At 44.6% G+C, this 20758-nt stretch overlaps 1 protein-coding gene across 5 annotated transcripts in view; it reads right to left on the bottom strand.

Moving 5' to 3' along the window:
* The window catches only part of POU6F1 (POU class 6 homeobox 1), a 243556-nt gene that overhangs the window by 88740 nt on the left and 134058 nt on the right, over window positions 1–20758 (bottom strand). For all 5 annotated transcript variants that reach the window (XM_033939750.1, XM_033939751.1, XM_033939749.1 and 2 more), the window contains 2 exons: window positions 15640–15848; window positions 541–669 (listed from right to left, as the gene is read on the bottom strand). In XM_033939750.1, the coding sequence (XP_033795641.1) occupies window positions 541–669; window positions 15640–15848 (338 nt within the window). The remainder of the gene's footprint in view (window positions 1–540; window positions 670–15639; window positions 15849–20758) is intronic.

Genomic DNA, 20758 nt, shown 5'->3' with positions numbered 1-20758 from the left:
TATCCACAATGAATATGTATGAGATGATTTTTAATGCACTGCCTCCTTGAGATGCAAATCTATCTCATGCATATTTATTGTGGATAGCCTGAAAACCTGACCTGGCTACGGCTCTCGAGGACCGGAATTGCCTACCCTTGAGTTAGGTGCTGGTAGGTGCCTACCTTAGGCACACTCATTTAGGCTAAGAAAACCCTGGCTGAAATGGCAATGCGCCTAATCAAGGCCTGTGTGCTCAAAATATCTGCCCCTCATAAAACTATGCTATCAACCTCCTCATTGCACAGAAAACACTCCCCTGTATGAATGACTTGATAAGCTTATCAAAATGTACTAACAGCATCGCAAAGACAGGAAAGTGTTTTCCGTGTGCAACGAGGAGGTTGGCAATCACGTTTTTATGAGTGGCAGATATTTTGAGCACATGGTTTTTCTCCTCGTTTATATATTTTCTCCCCAGAGGCATTGCAATACAATCAAGGTCACATGTTTCCAGGCTTATGGCTGCCCCTGTAAGGATAATTTGCTCCAGTTACTTGCCTGTCCCTGGGCGTTGGTTAGGATCTGGTTTGCTATACTTTGTACCCCGGGAATGGCACTGGTGATAACCGGGGTAGCAGCCAGTGAACTGAGAAGCTGGGTCTGACCACCGAGGGAAGCAGCACTGATCTGCCGAAACCAAAAGAGAAAGAAATTCAACTGATTATTTTACTGGTAAGTATTTCTCAGGGAGTTTGCACAGCTGAATAGAAGAGGATACTGTGCATATGGCATTTTAATGCAAGATGGCATAAACCTATATTAATGGGTTACTATTCAATGAATGACAAGGAGGAACATTTTCTGAGAATTAATTCCTTGATGAACCAAGCCAAATTTGGCTTCAGGTTTTCTAAACCACCGTGGAATATCCAACACTATTTTAATTTTTACACTGCATGAAAATTATACAATAAATTCTGTCCCTCTATAGTCTCAGCAGGTACGTGAGGCAAAGGGAGCTAAAGTCACTGAGCCTGGTATTCACACCACGGGAGTTATCCAGGCTGACTCCTGAGGATGGTGCTGAGCCCAGATATTCAATGGCTGGCCATTTTTGGTGATTATCACTGAATATCCGATCTATTTTTGACTGCTAAAACCTTAGCCAGCTGTTTTGATATTCAATGTTGCTCAGCTAAATTTATAGGTGCCAAATATAGACCAGCTATTTAAGCAGTATGATTTGGCCACTTGACTTAGGCGCAGATTCACTAAAGGCAGTGATTCAATCGCTGTTGGCCGATTACTGGCTGATTTTGAAACAACGATTGATTCACTATCTTTTTTGCATGCAAATGATTTGCACAGACGTGCAATCATGTGCATGCAAACTCCCCGGCTCAATCGCTCAGTGATTTGTTTGGTCAATTAGGGACTTCCTTAGGCTCAGCCCTAATAAAGTCCCTGATTGGCTCGGGCGCCTCAGACCCCTCCCAAGGGAGGAGCCCAAGGCGCCTGAGCCAATCAGGACCTTAGGGCCCTCCCCGTGCATCACACGGCATTGCGTCGTGGGCCGGGCGGAGGAGAAGAGCAGGAGGACTTTGCAGTTCTTCCTGCTCCCGAAGATGGAGGCCTACGGAGCAGGAGGGACTGAGCACCCCATCTGCTCCCAATGTGTACAGGTATGGGGGAGGAGAGCGCGGTCAGGGCTGGGGCATTCACCAGTGCTAGCCCGATGGCAGGAGGGGGTCGGCATCCCTCTGCCATTATTTTGGATCGTCAGGTTTGGGGGAGCGCCAATGGCAAGAGGGAGTCAGCATCCCTCCTGACATTTGTGGATTGCGGGGGGAGGTGTGTTTGTCAAGGGGAGGGGGTGGCATTTTTTTTGACAGGTCTGTCTGTCTTTTATTAAATTTTTTTTATGGGGCAGATATTTTGTGTGTGTAACACACACAAAATATCTGTGCCATGGAAAAAAAATTAATAAAAAAGACCTGTCGGTAACCTCTCTTCTTCAGAATCACAGGGCTTTGGAATAATCTCACTGCCCCACTATGGAATCAGGGCTCCTTCCAACTATTCCGTAAGCACTTGAAAGGCTTTTCACAAAAATGTAATGCTCTCCTCCCCCCTATACTCATTCTCCAAACCCAATGTGTTATTTCTTCCTTCATTAAGTTCTTGTAAACCGTGCCGAGCTCTATAATTATGGAGAGGCCGCGGTATATAAACTTAAGGTTTAGTTTAGTTTAGGTCTGCAGCAGTCAGGTTTTATGATAGTAAAACCTGATTCGAAATAGCCAGGCAATTATTATTGAATCAATTGCTTGGCTATTTTGCATGGGGTTTTACTCATTTGCATGGGTGGATCAGATCGGACAGGAGATTGAGCAGTATGCAGTTTAGTGAATCGAGTCAGGGTCGGGGAACAATCACAAAACCAGTAAAACTAGTTTTGCGATCGTCGGGACAGGATCAGAAGCTTTAGTGAATCTAGCCCTTAGCTGGGCCAGTGGTGTGAATTTCGTAGATAGCCGGCTATCTGTTAGCCACCTAAGTGCTAATATTCAACGAGAGATGGCTGCTGAATATTAGCGGTTAGAGGCTATGTGCTATTTAGCCAGTCAGGAGCTATTCCTGACCAGCTAAATAGCGCTGAACATCTGGTGGACTGGTTCCAGGCATGATGTCCTTCTCCAGTGATCTCTCTCTTCTGATAGTGTGACCAAAATAAGACAGTTGTAACTTCATCATTTGGGCTTTGAGTGACATAGCCAGTTTGATCTCTTCCAGAATCGATTTGTTAATTCTTCTGGCAGTCCACAGCACACCTAAAATCCTTTTCCAGCAACAAAACTCAATGAGTCAATCTTCTTTCTGTCTTGTTTCCGTAGTGTCCAGCTTTTGCATCCGTGACTGACCACTGAGAAAACGAATGTGTGGACAACTCTGATCTTTGTTTGGAGTGTTACCTCCTTGCCTTTGAAAACTTTGTCGAGAGCTTTCATTGAAGAGTGACCAAGTGCTATTCTGCGTAGTATTTCCTCCCTGCTAGTTGCTTTTTTTGTTTACAAAGGAGCCCAGGAGATTGAAATTAGAGAATGACACGGTGACAAAATTCATCACCGTTCCCGTCCCCGCGGATAACCGCGGGAAATAATCCCATGTCATTTTCTAGTGTCTATTCCAACCTCAGTCCTTCTACACCAGCATTCTTCAAAGCAAAGCTTGCGGGTCAGTGGTTGTGGCCATTCATACTCTGATTCTTATGTGAGCCAAGGATAATGAAGCCATTGTGACATCACTGATGTGATTGGTTCTTAGGCATTGGTGGAATGAGGCATTATGACATCACAATATCTGCTCTGGATACCAGAGACTGTCATTCTGTAGTGTCTGTTTCAACCTCGGTCCTTCTACACCAGCATTCTTCAAAGCAAAGCTTGCGGGTCAGTGGTTGTGCCCAATTATACTCTGATTCTTCCCTCTCTCCTTAAAGAATGACATGAAGATGGTTTCCCGCGGTTATCCGCAGGGACGGGAACGGTGATGAATTTTGTCACCATGTCATTCTCTAATTGAAATCCTTTACAACTTCTATTTAATCGCCTTCAAGCTGAAAATCTTCATCATTTTCCGTTTTCATGATCTTCAAGTTGTTTATGGTCAGTTCTAATCCCATGTTATAGCTTTTGGCTTTGACTTTTCTCAGCAGATACAGCATGTCTTCTTTGCTGCTGCTGCTGCTGAGCGTTATATCACCTGCATAAGAACATAAGAACATAAGAAGTTGCTTCCGCTGGGGCAGCGCAGGTTGTTTATATTTCAGTCACCAACTTTGAAACCGACATTCTCTTCTTCTAAATTTGCTTTTCTGAAGATGGTGTCACCGTACAGTCAGGTACTCAAGCATTTTTCCCTGTCTGTCCTGGTGGGCTCACATCTATCTAATGTACCTGGGGCAATGGGGGGATTAAGTGACTTGCCCAAGGTCACAAGGAGAAGCGTAGGTTTGAACCCACAATCTCAGGGTGATGAGGCTGTAGCTTTAACCACTCCTGCCACCAGCCTTGAGTAGTTATTTATAATGAGCTCCAGGCTACCATTACCTCAGCTGCGTTCAGTTGGTACCTGTACACAATTGCAGGCTACAAACACTTATTTTATTTCTTTTGACATGCAGATCAATGTGGACCGAAATACCCAATGTTTGAACATCTGGAAAATGAAGGCCAATCAATCAACATAAGCCCACCCCAACATTTGCTGGGGGTGAATCATAAGATTGTACCACATATACATTTGTTTGATATAACAGCTAAAAAAACCCAGAATATTTTTCTGTCTTTCAGCTCAAGAGAATCACCATGGTGGCTTATCCCCAAAACAAGACTGCAAAATTTGAGGAGACATAGTTACTACTACTATTATTTATTATTTCTATAGCGCTGAAAGGTGTACGTAGCGCTGTATATTTTAACATACAATAGACAGTCCCTGCTTAGAAGAGCTTACAATCTAATTTAGACAGGACATTTCAGGGTTGGGGAGATTATAGTGGGACAGGTATCTGACAGCAGTGAGGGGGAGTTAAGAGTTGAAAACAGTTTCAAAAAAGTGGGCCTTTCGCTTGGATTTGAACACTGCCAGGAACGGAGCACGACGTATTGATACAGGCAACCTGTTCCGGGCATACAGCGCCACAAGAAAGAAGGGACGGAGTCTGGAGTTGGCAGTGGAAGAGAAGGGTACAGATAAGAGGGGCTTGCCCAACGAGCGGAAATCACGGGGAGGGGGAGCATAGGGGGAGGTGAGGAGAGATATCGGGGGGCTTCAGAGCGAATGCACTTGTAGGTCAGCAAGAGGAGTTTAAACTGTATTCGGAAACGGGGAGCCAATGAAGTGACTTGAGGAGAGGGGTAATGTGAGAAAGCACAGTTACTTACCGTAACAGGTGTTATCCAGGGACAGCAGGCAGATATTCTTGACTGATGGGTGACGGCACCGACGGAGCCCCGGTACGGACAATTTTAGAGTGATTGCACTCTAAGAACTTAGAAAGTTCTAGCAGGCCGCACCGCGCACGCGCGAGTGCCTTCCCGCCCGACAGAGGCGCGCGGTCCCCAGTTAGGATAAGCCAGCTAAGAAGCCAACCCGGGGAGGAGGGAGGGACGCAAGAATATCTGCCTGCTGTCCCTGGATAACACCTGTTACGGTAAGTAACTGTGCTTTATCCCAGGACAAGCAGGCAGCATATTCTTGACTGATGGGTGACCTCCAAGCTAACAAAAAGAGGGATGGTGGGAAGGTTGGCCATTAGGAAAACAAATTTTGCAAAACAGATTGGCCGAAGTGACCATCCCGTCTGGAGAAGGCATCCAGACAATAATGAGATGTAAAAGTATGAACTGAGGACCAGGTAGCAGCCTTGCAGATTTCCTCAATAGGAGTGGAACGGAGGAAAGCTACAGATGCTGCCATGGCTCGGACTCTATGGGCCGTGACAGAACCATCCAGTGTCAGTCCAGTCTGAGCGTAACAGAAAGATATGCATGCTGCCAGCCAATTAGACAATGTACGTTTAGAAACAGGACGTCCCAATTTATTCGGATCAAAGGACAGAAAAAGTTGGGGAGATGATCTGTGGGCTTTAGTGCGGTCTAAATAATAAGCCAAAGCCCGTTTACAGTCCAAAGTATGTAAAGTCTGTTCCCCAGAGTGAGAATGAGGCTTCGGAAAGAAAACAGGTAGAACAATGGATTGGTTGAGATGGAATTCAGAGACAACCTTTGGAAGAAACTTTGGATGTGTACGTAGGACCACTTTGTCATGATGAAAAACTGTAAACGGTGGATCCGATACTAGTGCATGTAGCTCACTGACCCTCCTGGCAGAGGTAAGAGCAATAAGAGAAAGGACCTTCCAAGTGAGATACTTGAAAGGCGAAGTAGCCAATGGTTCAAACGGAGGCTTCATTAAAGCGGAAAGAACCACATTGAGATCCCAAATAACAGGAGGGCTTTTAAGAGGTGGTTTCAGATTAAAAAGACCTCGCATGAACCTGGACACCAGGGGATGAGCTGAGAGAAGTTTTCCATGGATCGGCTCATGAAAAGCTGCAATGGCACTGAGGTGGACTCTGATGGAAGAGGACTTAAGGCCAGAGTCAGATAAAGAAAGTAAATAATCCAACAACGTCTCCACTGCTAGGGAAGTGGGATCAAGATGATGACGAAGACACCAGGAAGAAAATCTCGTCCACTTCTGATGGTAACATTGCAGAGTGGCTGGTTTCCTGGAGGCATCCAGTATGGAACGAACAGGCTGAGATAAAAGAGTATCATGAGATGTCAGCCCGAGAGATACCAAGCTGTCAGGTGCAGTGACTGGAGGTTGGGATGAAGAAGGGTTTCCTGCTGTTGTGTAAGCAGAGAAGGATACAGAGGCAGAAGAAAAGGTTCCCTGGAACTGAGCTGAAGTAGAAGGGAAAACCAATGTTGCCTGGGCCATCTCGGAGCAATCAGAATCATGGTTGCGTGATCCCTCTTGAGTTTGAACAAGGTTCTCAACATGAGAGGCAGAGGAGGGAAGGCGTACAGGAACAGATTGGACCAATCCAGGAGAAATGCATCCGCTGCCAGACGGTGAGGAGAGTAAAGTCTGGAGCAGAATAGAGGCAGCTGGTGATTGTGAGGAGCTGCAAAGAGGTCTATCTGAGGAGTGCCCCATTGAGCGAAGATGGATTGTAGAGTTACAGGATCGAGTGTCCACTCGTGAGGTTGGAGAATTCTGCTGAGCTTGTCCACTAAGGAATTCTGTTCTCCCTGAATGTAAATGGCTTTCAGGAATAGATGGTGATCTATGGCCCAAGCCCAGATCTTCTGGGTTTCTTGGCATAAGAGGCGAGAGCCCGTCCCCCCCTGTTTGTTGATGTAGTACATCGCAACTTGATTGTCTGTGCACAACAGGATAACTTGAGGAAAAAGAAGATGCTGGAAGGCCTTGAGGGCATAAAACATCGCTCTGAGTTCCAGGAAATTGATGTGACGCTTCTTTTCCTGGGCTGTCCAAAGGCCCTGAGTTTGGAATTCGTTCAAATGAGCTCCCCATGCATAAGGAGAGGCATCGGTGGTGATGACAAGTTGATGAGGAGGTTGGTGGAACAGTAGACCCCTGGATAGATTTGAGGATACCAACCACCATTGAAGAGACCGACGAAGAGATGATGTCACAGATATGTGTCGTGAGCAAGGATCTGTCGCTTGGGACCACTGAGTGGCAAGGGTCCATTGAGGAGTGCGCAGGTGAAGACGTGCGAGGGGTGTGACATGAACTGTGGAGGCCATGTGACCCAAGAGAATCATCATTCGCTTTGCTGAGATGGAAATCTGTTGAAGCACCTGCTGACAGAGAGAAAGAAGTGTTTGAAGACGGTTGGACGGTAGGAACGCTCTCATGAGGGTTGTGTCCAAGATAGCTCCTATGAATTGAAGCCTCTGAGTGGGGATGAGATGAGATTTGGGTAAATTGATCTCGAACCCCAGAATTTGAAGAAACCTGATGGTCTGGTTGGTGGCTTGGAGCACTGTCTGAGATGAATTGGTCTTTATCAACCAATCGTCTAGGTAAGGAAACACCTGAAGGTGGTGGGAGCGTAGAAAAGCAGCTACCACAATCAGACATTTGGTAAACACTCTTGGAGAGGAGGCAAGGCCGAAGGGTAGCACCTTGTATTGGTAATGACAACGATTGATCATGAAGCGGAGGTATTGTCTGGAGGCTAGATTGACCGGTATGTGAGTGTATGCTTCTTTGAGATCGAGGGAACATAGCCAGTCGCCTTGATTTATTAGAGGATAAAGAGTGGCTAGAGAGAGCATTTTGAACTTTTCTTTGACCAGATATTTGTTGAGATCGCGGAGATCTAGAATGGGTCTGAGATCTCCTGTTTTTTTGGGGACCAAAAAGTAACGGGAGTAGAATCCCTGTCCTTTTTGATCTAGAGGGACCTCCTCTATGGCATTCAGAATGAGAAGGGATTGAACCTCCTGGAGAAGAAGAAGAGACTGAGGTGTGTGCGAAGCAGACTCTTTTGGTTGACTTGGAGAAGGTAGAGTTTGGAAGTTGAGAGAGTAGCCGTGGTGGATGATATTCAGGACCCACTGATCTGATGTGATAAGTTCCCAACGGCTTATGAAATAAGAAAGGCGTCCTCCTATAGGCTGTGGAAGTTGGGTAGAAGGAGCAAGACTGGCTATGTTTTGGAGAACCAAGTCAAAAGGGCTGAGTGGACTTTTGAGCAGGTGTAGGTTTTACCTGCTGCTGCTGCTGAGGTTGTCTAGCAGCTGGACGTTGTTGCCTCTGACGTCTCGGCTGTTGTGCAGTTTGAGGCAGAGGGCGAGCCACAAATCTACGCTGGTAGGATGATTGTGGACGAAAAGGCCTGGATGGAGGAGGCTTTTTAGTCTTCAGAAGTGTGTCCCATCTGGTCTCATGAGCGGACAATTTTTGAGTAGTGGAGTCCATGGAATCTCCAAACAGCTCATCCCCTAAGCAAGGTGTATTGGCTAGCCTATCTTGGTGGTTAACGTCCAGTTCTGAAACACGAAGCCAGGCTAGCCGTCGCATGGCCACTGACATGGCTGTGGCTCTGGAGGTCAGCTCGAAAGTATCATATATGGATCTTACCATGAATTTTCGGAGCTGTAACAGAGATGAACAAGTCTGGTGAAAAGTAGACTTTTTCCGATCAGGAAGATATTTCTCAAAAGCAGTGAGATTTTGGATCAGCTGCTTAAGGTAGAAAGAGAAATGGAAAGTATAATTTCCTGATCGATTAGCTAACATAGCGTTTTGGTATAGCCTTTTACCAAACTTGTCCATAGATTTGCCTTCTCTGCCAGGAGGGACTGAGGCATAAACACTAGCCCCCTTGGACTTTTTTAAGGTGGACTCAACCAAAAGGGACTCATGAGATAGTTGGGGCTTGTCAAATCCAGGGATAGGAATGACTTTATACAAGGAGTCTAATTTTCTGGGAGCTCCAGGAATAGTCAGAGGAGATTCCAGATTTTTATAAAACGTCTCTCTCAGAATATCATGGAGAGGTAATTTAAGATATTCCTTTGGAGGCTGGTCAAAGTCCAGGGCATCCAAAAAAGCCTTGGATTTCTTTGACTCAGCCTCCAAAGGAATGGAGAGAGAGTCACACATTTCCTTCAAAAAGGAAGAAAAGGAAGACACTTCTGGTTTAGAGGAGGCTCCTAAAACAGACGGGTCCTCATCACCAGAAGAGCATTCTCCCTCCGAAAGAAGAGGATCTTCCGAGTCACCCCATAAGTCAGGGTCTCGAACCTGATAACTCCGGTCTCGAGACTCTGGAGTGGAAGGCTCTAAATGTCGGGACTTGTGAAGAGACTTCCCCGACCTGCCTGATTCGGTACCGGGAGATGTTACAGTACGCACCGGAGCCGAAGTTTGTACAGCTTGATGGTGAGCTCTCGGCTCCGGTGCCAGAATCGGCATGGAGACAGATGCCGATTGCACCGGTACCGATAAAGTAGATGTCGATAAAATAGGACGGTCCACTATCGGTACCGGTGGCTCAGACTGGACTGGTACCGGTATAGTCGATGCCAGGACTGAAGGCAAGAGGTGCTGTAGCTGTTCTTTAAGTTGCGCCTTCAGAACAGTAGCTATACGCTCCTCAAGGGAAGGCACCGGTACCGTTTTTTTCTTTAATGGTACCTGCGGTGCCGCTCTACGCTCCGAGGATGAGGACCCCGATGTAGAGGGGCTCACCTCTATTGGAGCGGAGCGCTTCCGTGAGCGCCTCGAGGTCGGCAGGATTGGGCTCGCTGCCACCGAGACCGGAGGACGCTCTAACGGGGAAGGCTTCTTAGCCGGCTTACCTGGGGCCGACACCGCCGCGGTATCGCGTGGTGTCGAAGATGTGGGTGCCGACTGCGCTGGTACCGATGTCGGTGCCGGTGTAGAATCAGACATTTCGGCACCAAACAATAATTTTTGTTGAATCTCACGATTCTTAAGAGTTCTCTTTTTCAAAGTTGCACAGCGGGTGCAGGTGGACGCTCGATGGTCGGGACCAAGACACTGAAGGCACCAATTATGAGGATCAGTCAGTGAAATTGGCCGTGCACACCGCTGGCACTTTTTGAAGCCGGGTTGGGGGGGCATGAATGTAAAAACGGCTTCAGCCAAATCGAAGGCCGAGGCTTCGATGGTGGCTATAGGCCCCGCTGGGGCAAAACCGAAAATAATGGAAAAACAATAAAGATTTTTTTTTTTTTTTTTTTTAAAGAAAATAATAAAAAAAGGAAAGGAAATATTATCTCCTAAACCAGTTTTCGCGAGCGGGAATTCAGAAAAGATTCTCTCACAACGGTCGTTGAGAGAGACGCGTCTTCTTAGCTCCGCGGAAACTAAGAAACTGGGGACCGCGTGCCTCTGTCGGGCGGGAAGGCACTCGCGCGTGCGCGGTGCGGCCTGCTAGAACTTTCTAAGTTCTTAGAGTGCAATCACTCTAAAATTGTCCGTACCGGGGCTCTGTCGGTGCCGTCACCCATCAGTGAAGAATATGCTGCCTGCTTGTCCTGGGATAATAGCAGCTCTCACAGAATATGAGTCATGCAGCAGCATTTTGAGCAGATTGAAGAAGCGAGAGATAGGTGCGCGGGAGGCCCGAGAGAAGTACATTGCAGTAGTCTAAGCACGAGATGATGAGAGCGTGGACAAGGGTTTTGGTTGTGTATTCAGAGAGAAGAGGACAGATTTTGGTAATGTTATAGAGGAGGAAGCAACAGGATTTGGCCGTCTGTTGGATCTGAGTAGAGAAGGAGAGGAGTTTATCCAGGAACACCCACTCTCTGCCCTGATACACCCCCTTCCCCCCAAAAAAAAATAAAAATTTAGCATGTAGTTAGTGCATGCACATTTTGAAGTTACCATAGGAAGCTTGAGCACATCCTGGTGCTCCACTGCGTTAGGCACTAATTAGCACCTAATGCAGCCTAGTAAAAGGACCTCTTTATTTTTAAAATCAACTGGCTGCTCCAGACTGGCTAAACTAACCTCCCCCACCTTTTTACAAAACCGCAGAAGCGTTTTTTAGTGCAAGCCAGTGCACTGAATGCTCTGCGTTGCTCCCGACGTTCATAGGAACTCTATGAGCGTGAAGAGCAGCACAGAGCATTCAGCGTGCCGGCCAGCGCTAAAAACCGCTTTCGCGGTTTTGTAAAAAGGGGGGGGGGTGAAATGGCTGGCAATGCAAATGACATGCAGATTCATTTAGCATTAATTTTCTGACATTAAAGTTAGCACACTAACATGAAAATTGCCAAAAACAACTCAAGCCATGTGTTCCCAAGATGTAGCTAATTTAGGCACATTTTATGGTAAAATATTTTATTGAAAAAAACTGAATCACAAGCCAGTGAGAACAATTAATCCCAATAAATATCAAGTTGATTCTAAGAATTCAAGCAATTATAAGCAAAGTCACATTGCCTTCCTAGAGAACACCCCTATCCCTCCCACCACCTATACATCAGAATAGTAGAACATAACTCTCAGATCATAGGAACCAATCCAAATTCAAATCGCTCAGGAAAGCAGAGCACTTTCTTGTTGTTAACGTATTCAAAAAGACCAACCAAGTTTTAACAAACTATTTACGAGCTTTACAGCCCCACTGATAAGTGTTGCATGCACAAACTTCATACATCTGGTTTCACCACTGAAGTAAAATACAGTAACTGTTTGTGGAGGCTTTTTTTTTTTTTTAACTACCTGGTAGATTTATTTTAAGAATTGTAAGCTGTGGTTATTGCACTTTCAGGGTCCTTTTACTAAGCCGCGCTAAATGCAAACACGCTCATTATTGTCTATGGGTGCAATAGCATTTAGCGCGCGCTAATTGTTAGCATGCGCTAAATCAATTAGCGCGCCTTAGTAAAAGAGGGGGTTTATTTGATGTGATGGCTAACGTGTAAATTCTTTGAGCTTTCAAAATTATTTTTAGGTGATAAGATCTCTATGTAATTTGAATGCATTTTGTAAATGTATTGTGTATGAATTATTGTGAATGTTTTCTAATTGTTAACCGCTTAGTTTTAGGCAGTCTACAAATATTAGAAATAAATAAATAACATAACAAATGACGGTACATAAAGACCTGAATGGTCCATCCATTGTGCCCATTAGTTATTCTAATTAAAAATACATGATTAAATTAATTTGTCTCTTCTTTGATATTTCTGGGCCATAGACTAAAGTCCACCTGATAATGTCCTAGGTCCCAACTGCTGAAGTTGCCATCAAAGCTCATTCCAGTCTATCCAACCATCCCATTGTTAGGAGGAAATTTAGGTACATTTTAATGCACATTTCCCCCTCCCTATTCGTGGTTTCAACAGTCGCGGTTTCAATTATTTGCAATTTTTTTTCACAAGCCCCCCCACCCCCCCTTGAGAATCGCTCGTTGGCAGCCTGCATAAAAAAATGGCCTCCAGGACTTGGATCGGGGCGAGGAGGGAGGCAATCGGAGGAGGCGGGGGACGATCGGAGGAGGAGATCGAAGGCGGAAGGGGGTGATTGGAGGGGAGCAGCCACCTTAGGAGCATGGACATTACCTGGTGATCTAGCGGTGATGCGGGGAAGGAGCGATCTTCCTACACTCCTGCCCCGTGCAGAGCCATGCTATAAGTTCCTGTGGTCTCACAAGACTACAATCAAGGCCTTAGGCCCTCTCCCTGGTGCATCCCATGATGCACCGGGAAGGGGAAGACCTGTCATTCTGTGAAGGCGGGCCTGCCAGCTAGAGGTAGGAAGCATCCTTCTGGTCGTCCAACTAAAAAAAGTATTGAGGGAGTCCGGGAGGGTTTTGGGGGGAGTCGGGGTTCTGGCAGGAGGGACTAGGCATTCCTCCTGCCAATGATCTTTGGGGGGATGGGGGGTTCTGGCAGGAGGGAGTGGGCATCCCTCCTGCTGGGTTGATGTCTCGGCAAGGTGGTGGCAGGAAGAAATCGGCACTCCTCCTGCCACGGACATTTGGGGGTGGGGGCTTCGGGGGTTCTGGCAGGAGGGACTGGGCATCCCTCCTGCTGGTAGTCTTCGCGGGGTGGAGGTGGGATGGGTTCCCTGCCGCGGACGTTAAACTGATTGCGGCAGGGAGATTCCCTTGCCGCGATCAGCTCAGTGGCAACCTGACCTATACAGAATCTGGCCCTTAGACCTGATTTTACATCGTTTAAGTCACAACGTATAAGTTCCATCCAGGCAGTCTCGTAAAACTTTCAATTATCCCTGCAGTATGACTCAAGCCTAGGTCAGCCCACATTCCGTCCTCACCACTCTTTCAAAAACGCCCCTTTCAGCTTGGGAACACAGCAGCATTCAGAGGTCTAAAAAGTCTCTGGATACATCTAAAAACCCGTTTTGATTATCAGCACTTGGACGACCTGTCTTTTAGGTTGTCCAAATGCTGACTTGGGTGGGTTTTTTTGTTTTGATTATGAGCCCTTTAGTCCAGTGATTTTCTATTTTTTTCTTAATGTATTTTTCCAATAGAACAAAAAAAGGGAAAACCACTGGATTAAGTGTATAGCCTTCGATGGAGACTGCCCAAACTCTGTTGGTTGGGCTGAGAACTTTTCAGCAGCCCAACCCTTTGGCTACCCCTAGCTGGTGGTCTAGTGGACTGCCAATCCCCCTACCCCCGACTCAACCCGATCCCCAGCTGGGCCAGGCCAGGCTCTGTAACGATCACTGCCCTTGTGGTCAAGTGACCTGAACCCTCCCCAACCCGTCCTGACCCCACTGGCCAGGCTGAGTCCTCTATCACTGCCCTGGTGGTCTAGTGACTCGACCTTTCTTCACTAGACCTGGTGGTCTATGTATCTTAGTTGAAGGAGGGATGCCTACTCCCTTCTGTCTCTGGGCCATCATTTTCAAAATGGTCGCTTCTGCCTGGTGCATCCTGGTATGCATGAGGTGGGACCAAAGCAGCATATAAGGGGAAAAACTCCTTGTACTGTACTTAAGACTTTGCCTTGTGCATCCCAGGATGCCCTCGGCAGGGTGGGGTGCTGTCAAGAAGTAGGAGGAAGTAGATATCCTCCTACAATTAAGCTGGGGGGGAGGGGTGAATGTCATAACTAGACAGGGCAGTAATAGGGGGCTCAGCATGGCCCAGCCAGGAGGTTGAGTTGGAGGGGGTCAGAGAGCCCATCTGACAGGGCAGGGTGGAAGGGCTGGTGGGAAAGAAGGGGTGCTCTATGACACCTCTTCTCTCAACCAACCCTCAGGCATTAGTTTTCTGGCGCTAAAGGTACCGGACAGTCTTTTTTTTTTTTTTTTAACATATGGCGGGCTAACTAATGACAGAACAGCAAACACAACCAAAAATAGGAGTCAGAGGTCCAACTGTCTGCAGTAAAAAACAATCCAAAGCAAACAAAACAAAAGACTGCAGACCTTGTACACGATGCAGGCAGACTTTATTTATAACAAGTAAATCATTAATTAAAAACCTCTTTCTAGGCAAGGGACCCAACACGGTCCGTGTTTCGTACAATCTTCATCAGGGGTCCTATTAGGTAAAAAGAAAAAGGTATCAAAGGGGTAACCTTGGACAAATAGCGATAAAAGTGACACGCTGTAGGAACTAAAACGCTGGTGACACGCTGTGGAACCTGCGACGTTGGTGACACGCTGAAAAGACTACCTTTTTCTTTTTACCTAATGGGACCCCTGATGAAGATTGTACGAAACACGGACCGTGTTGGGTCCCTTGCCTAGAAAGAGGTTTTTAATTAATGATTTACTTGTTATAAATAAAGGCTGCCTGCATCGTGTACAAGGTCTGCAGTCTTTTGTTTTGTTTGCTTTGGGCTAACTAATGACCACATTTAAATACATTTACCAGCGATGAAACAATTAGAGCATTCTGTGCACCTTAACCCCAGCTAAGTACTTATTGCCTCTAGTGCTGGCATTAAATTTTGTGCATTGGCCCATCAGACTGTAAACCCTGACATTTGCACAGCTCGTACTACATGACTGGTCCCAAGATGGGGATATAAAAGGAAGTTGCCTAGGGTGCCACAGCCTGTTGAGCCGTCCTGTCACTGGAATAAAAGAAAATATAATAAACCAACAAAATAAAATAATTTTTTTTAGGTAAAGAATGATGAAAAATGTCAGACAATAAGAAGTAAAAACCACTTTGAGAATTTGATAGATTTGTTTACCCATCTGTTCATCAGAGCACAAAAAAACAGAACTGAGGAGCTGAGGAGACTGCTGCACACAGGAAGGGTCACACCTGCTTAAATTTATACTAACTTCTGAACTCTGGGAGAGTTGTTTTGTCTACTTGTACAATATGCCTGACCAATTCTGCTGTCTACAGAAAACTCATTTTTTTAATCTGCTTTAGAAATCAATCTCCCAAATGCCAGAAGACAAGGTCAACTATCTGGAGACAGTGAGGGAAAAAAGGTCCAAATGCTAATATTCAGGACACCATAATTGTAATAGTTGTTAGCACACCCCCTGCTGGCCAGTCAGGGCACTAGTATCATCCAGACTGTATTATAATAACTGTTTTCCATTTCTGTAGGGTGCAGAAGTCCTTACTATGGCTGGGTTAAAGCTGAAACTTGTGGGCTGGACTGTTATTTGCGCCTGGGTCTCTGCTGCCTTCAAGGTGGGTGCAATCATAGGGACAGGCTGAGTCTGTAGCGGTGTCTGAGGTTGCATCACTTGAGGAGCCTGAAACACAGGTTGGGCTGGTAGGGTGGGAGCAGCTGGCGCTGAAGTTTGAAGTGCTGTACTCAGCATTGGAGCTGTTAGAAATCAAGCATAGAAAGGACAGTGTCATTACAGCTGCCCATTTTCCATTTTGCCAATTCAATTTCACCTGTCATTGTTTCCTTATTAAATAAAAGCCCAATATGAAAATTAGCATGAACACAAACATGACTACATGATGTGTGACAGAACTTACAGACAGAAAAGACAAATGAATACATAAAAAATTATATCTAAATGCAGTTAAATAAATTACTATGGAGTCCTTTTACTCAGCTAAAGTATGCGCTAGTGCACACTTTCCTCAGTTTAAAATGTCTTACCGTGGAATGCGCTCAGGCGTCCTGTGGTAAACTCCTAATCTGCACATACTAAAAAATATTTTTATTTTCGTGCAGAGGGGTTGTGGCTGGGGGATGGAGAGTGGGCATTTCTGAACTAATCGGTTAATGCAGCTACAGTACCTCATGCTAATTGATTAGCGCAGGATTACTAAATGAGCCCTTACTGGCTGTGCACTAATGGTGACATTTGCAAATGGCCATTATTGCACAAAAGGCCATTTTAGCACACGAGAAAAGTCAATGTAAGGCTTTGCTAAGGCCAGTTTATACCACAACTTAGTAAAAGGACCCCCATATAAATTAAGAAAAAGCAAAGCTCTTTATTAATTAACAAGTAAATACCTTTATACAAACATGTAGATTCATTCTGGTTTTGGGTCAGATTATTAGAAACAACAACACTGGGTTTTAAGCCCACCTTTCCAAATGATGCTCCAGTTGGCTTATAGCATTACTAGCAATTCAGGTGTAGTAAATCCCTGCCTCAAAGAGCAGGTGCCTGAGATAATGGGAGGTAAATTGATTTGTCCAAACTTACAAGGGAAGTAGGATTTGGGTTATTAGCCTTGGTTGTTAGCCTCTAACTTCCTATAATAGTAAATTAATTACATTAAAGTTCCGCTTAACTCTCAAAATTATAAGTGGTTGCAGTTGAAGCAACCCATTCAGAAGGGGTTCCCTGATTGACAAAATCTTAAAAATCAGTATAGTTTGCCGGTCCTATGCTTCCAGACAGATTTCCTAGGGCATCAGGCCGCCCAGTGGTACAAATTAATATCTGAATTTTGGAATAAGAAACCAAAGACTGGTCTTCGTGACATCTGGAGCATTGAGATAAAGCAGCAGATTTCTGCATCTCAATGGCCACAAATTTGGACTTGGAGGATGAGATGTACGGCGTCTGCATCTATGAGACAAACATAGTTTTTCTTGTTACATAGATCTTTTTGGACCCCTGTTCGTTTACAGAAATTGGATGGTTCTAAGTCTAACAGATGCTGGCACTGTCATCTCGATGTAGGGACATTGGATCATCTACTGTACTATTGTCCCTTGATACTTAAGTTTTGAAGATCCATTTGGGGTCAAGTGAATAAAATATTGGAAAATCCAGTGGCATTGACGTACGATACTGTGCTATTTGGCACGTTAATGAGGGCTAAAAGCCAAATATCTTCCCATGATAATAAACTTCTCTTTATTATGACAGGAGTTGCCATACAACTCTTTTTGAAGAACTGGAAAAACTGGGACTGGTTAAATTATAATTTCTGGTGGGAATCTTTATGCCACATTTTAAAAATGGAATGTATGATTGCCATACATCAGGGTCGTTATAAGAAATTTAAGGATGTTTGAGAGCAATTGACAAAATTCTGTAAGGAGTGATTATGGATTTTGCCCTTTGAACATACACGTCCAGGGTGGGTGGGAAAATACTTTTAATTTAATTATGGTTGAGTGCAATTGTTGGGTATATAGAAGGGGGAAGGATATATATATTTGTTATGAAATATAATTTGATTGAATTTAAGTGCTGTTAAACTGTAAAATGTCTATATAATATGTTGCTCTTATTTTTAGCTTTAAAATGAATAAAGATATTTTTTTTAAAAGTTCTGCTTAACTGAGTTCAAATTCTACTGTCTACTATACAAAGTAATACATGGAACAGCACCCAGCTACCTAAACAACAGACTACACCGTAACCTCTCACACAGATTAAGGAGAACTCAGAGCCTATTCACTCACCCCCCTCTCAAAGGAACACGACGAAAGAAACTATATGACAGCCTTTTAGCGACACAGGCAGCAAAGATCGATACTACCATCACCAATCTACTGACCAAATCAATAGACATTAAAGCATTCCGAAAAGAAATCAAAACTCATCTCTTCAAAAAACACTTCCCATCATCATAACCTCACAAAAGAATTAGAAAATGCTCTCATGACTACCCTAACACCACCACCAGCAACACCCGAATCCGGACAGTATTATCTCTATTCGTCTAAACAGCAGAATCCGGACAATATTATCTCTATTCGTCTAAACAACCTATCACTATCTACTATCTACTACCAATTTATCCTGGAAAAGTCCAGAACAACAATTGTAACTTAACGCATTCTTGATTATATGTACTGCAATGCTACTGGAAATGTCCAGTCTTCTAACTTGTAATCCGCTTAGAACCGCAAGGCACAAGCGGAATAGAAATCACTAATGTAATGTAATGTAATGTAATGTAATGTACCCGATGTTCTAGATCAGGCATGTCCAACTTCGAACAGGTCGTGATCTACTTTTTCCGTCCAAAAGTGTCGGTGATCTACCATCATGAAAATTAAGTTTCAAATTTAGTTTCAAATTAAATTTTAACCCAATAAAGTTGGAGGATTTAAGTTCTTTGAGCTTCAGTTTACGGATTTCACTTTTGGATGGAAAATCAGGATCAAACTTATTGCTATGCAGAGCCTTATAATGACGTTCCAGATTACCCTTTTTGGGCAAGGATACTGGGGTGTTACAAATTAGACAACAACACTTATCTTTCACCATGATGAAGAAGTAGTCCATTTCCCATTTATCATGAAAGTGGTAGGTTTTGCTGTTCTTTGGAACACTCATCTTTGTTATACTGGGGTGGCTGGATGTAAGAAGGCCAAATCTGCTATGTTTGTATAAACACTGGCTGAATCTAATCCAAAACTATCACTGTCCCAAAGTATTAAAGATCAACAGGAACTGAAGACCTCTGGATGATGTGCAATACAAGGACTGGAGATGCCAAAACCACACATGTAGTTCTAAAAGTAAAAATAAGAATTCATCATACTGGCACCAATAATCAAATACCACCAAACAATCATCAAAGAAACTCAAACACCTGTCCAGCAAACCAGATAAAATCAAATACCACCAAACAAGTTCAAATACCACCAAACGCAATTTAATAAATTCTGCACACAGTATAGAATCAACACAAAGGCTAGGCGAAATAAAAGTCACAGTAGTTTGAACCAATTCGAAGGCAAGGCATAGGCAAATTAGAACAAAATTGGAAAAGCCTGCCAAAATCATCAAATTCTTGATACTTTGTTGTGTCTGCCCGAAAATATTTAATGAAAGCGAACTATAAAGCGACCAATGACCAGAACATGACACAACTAATACGGTAAGTGTATTCAGGCAAAGCCTAGGCAAATGGATATCGCCCGGTATATAACACACTTCTAAGGGGTATTGGGGTAGGGGCAGGAATGGGTGACTCTGAGAGGCAGGAGACCAGGTATGACGTCAGGCCTGTGGCGTATTGTCACGGGGCGTGGGCGGCGGCCTCCTGGGATACCCACAAACTATTGGCATGAAAACAACAAGAGCCCCCAATACACCCACAGGCAAGATTCCTGCAGGCAGGGAAAAAAGACAAGTAAAGGATCAGCGGCGGGGGCAAGCCTTCGGCAGATGGCCTGCCGGCATGAGCTCTCTCCTAGCGATGGTGCAAACTGCTGGAGAGATGGAGCCAAGTGGGGCTGGCGATCTACCTCTGACCTCTCCGCGATCTACAGGTAGATCGCGATCTACCTGTTGGACATGCCTGTTCTAGATTATCCAGCATACCCCAGTGACATCACAGCATTGATATTGAGATGTTTCTCTTTCACTTTATTTAGTTATACACAGTGCTAGGTAAGATTCTGGCCGACTAAATAGCACTAAGTCGGCTAACAGCCAAAAGTTAGCGGGAGACAGCTGACCATTTCCTGCTGAATATCCCTATTAGCTGCTAGGCTGGTCACTGGCTATGTCGCGTGATGCTACTATGACTTAGCTGGCTAACAAAGACCAGAAATTCAGTGCCAGTAACCAGATATGACCCTGGCATTGAATTTCCAGGTTTACCGCTGGCCACAGGAAGTAGCTGAGCTGCCTCCCACAAGTTTAAACTCTTCTTTATTTCTTTATTAAATTTTCTATACCCAAGGGAGCTCAGAATGGTTTATATGAATTTATTCAGGTACTCAAGCACTTTTTCCCTGTCTGTCCCGGTGGACTCACAATCTATCTAATGTCCCTGTGGCAATGGGGGATTAAGTGACTTGCCCACGGTCACAAGGAGCAGCATGAGTTTGAACCCACAACCTTAGGGTGCTGAGGCTGTAGCTTTAACCACTGTGCCACACTCTCTTTACTGCTTCCTCTTTTAAAACACACATTCAGTATACTCCTGTTTTATCCTTTAACCACTTCTTCTGTATTATCTGATTTTTCGATTATTCAAAAACCTGTTGGTCCCGTTTATGCTGGATAATCAAGACTCTACTGTAAAAAGATACCTTTCTGCATACATTGAAAAGACATGTAAATGACTGGAAGTTGTGATATTTTCCCTTGGACAAACAGAAAGATGTTATAGTACATACATAAAATCAAATTTAAAAAACATAAGTTGGAGACCACACTGGTCTTGTCTTCAGAAAAGGTGAAACAAACAAACAAAAAAATCACACTGCATCTGTGGCTAGACTTGCAGGTTGGGGAAAACATTCTTTCCAAACACTAAATCTGATAATGGGTTTAAGTCCTTGGAACAACC

This window comes from Geotrypetes seraphini, chromosome 3 (genome assembly GCF_902459505.1).
Source record: "Geotrypetes seraphini chromosome 3, aGeoSer1.1, whole genome shotgun sequence".
Taxonomy (NCBI): domain Eukaryota; kingdom Metazoa; phylum Chordata; class Amphibia; order Gymnophiona; family Dermophiidae; genus Geotrypetes; species Geotrypetes seraphini.
This window is presented reverse-complemented; position numbering and strand designations above follow the sequence as displayed.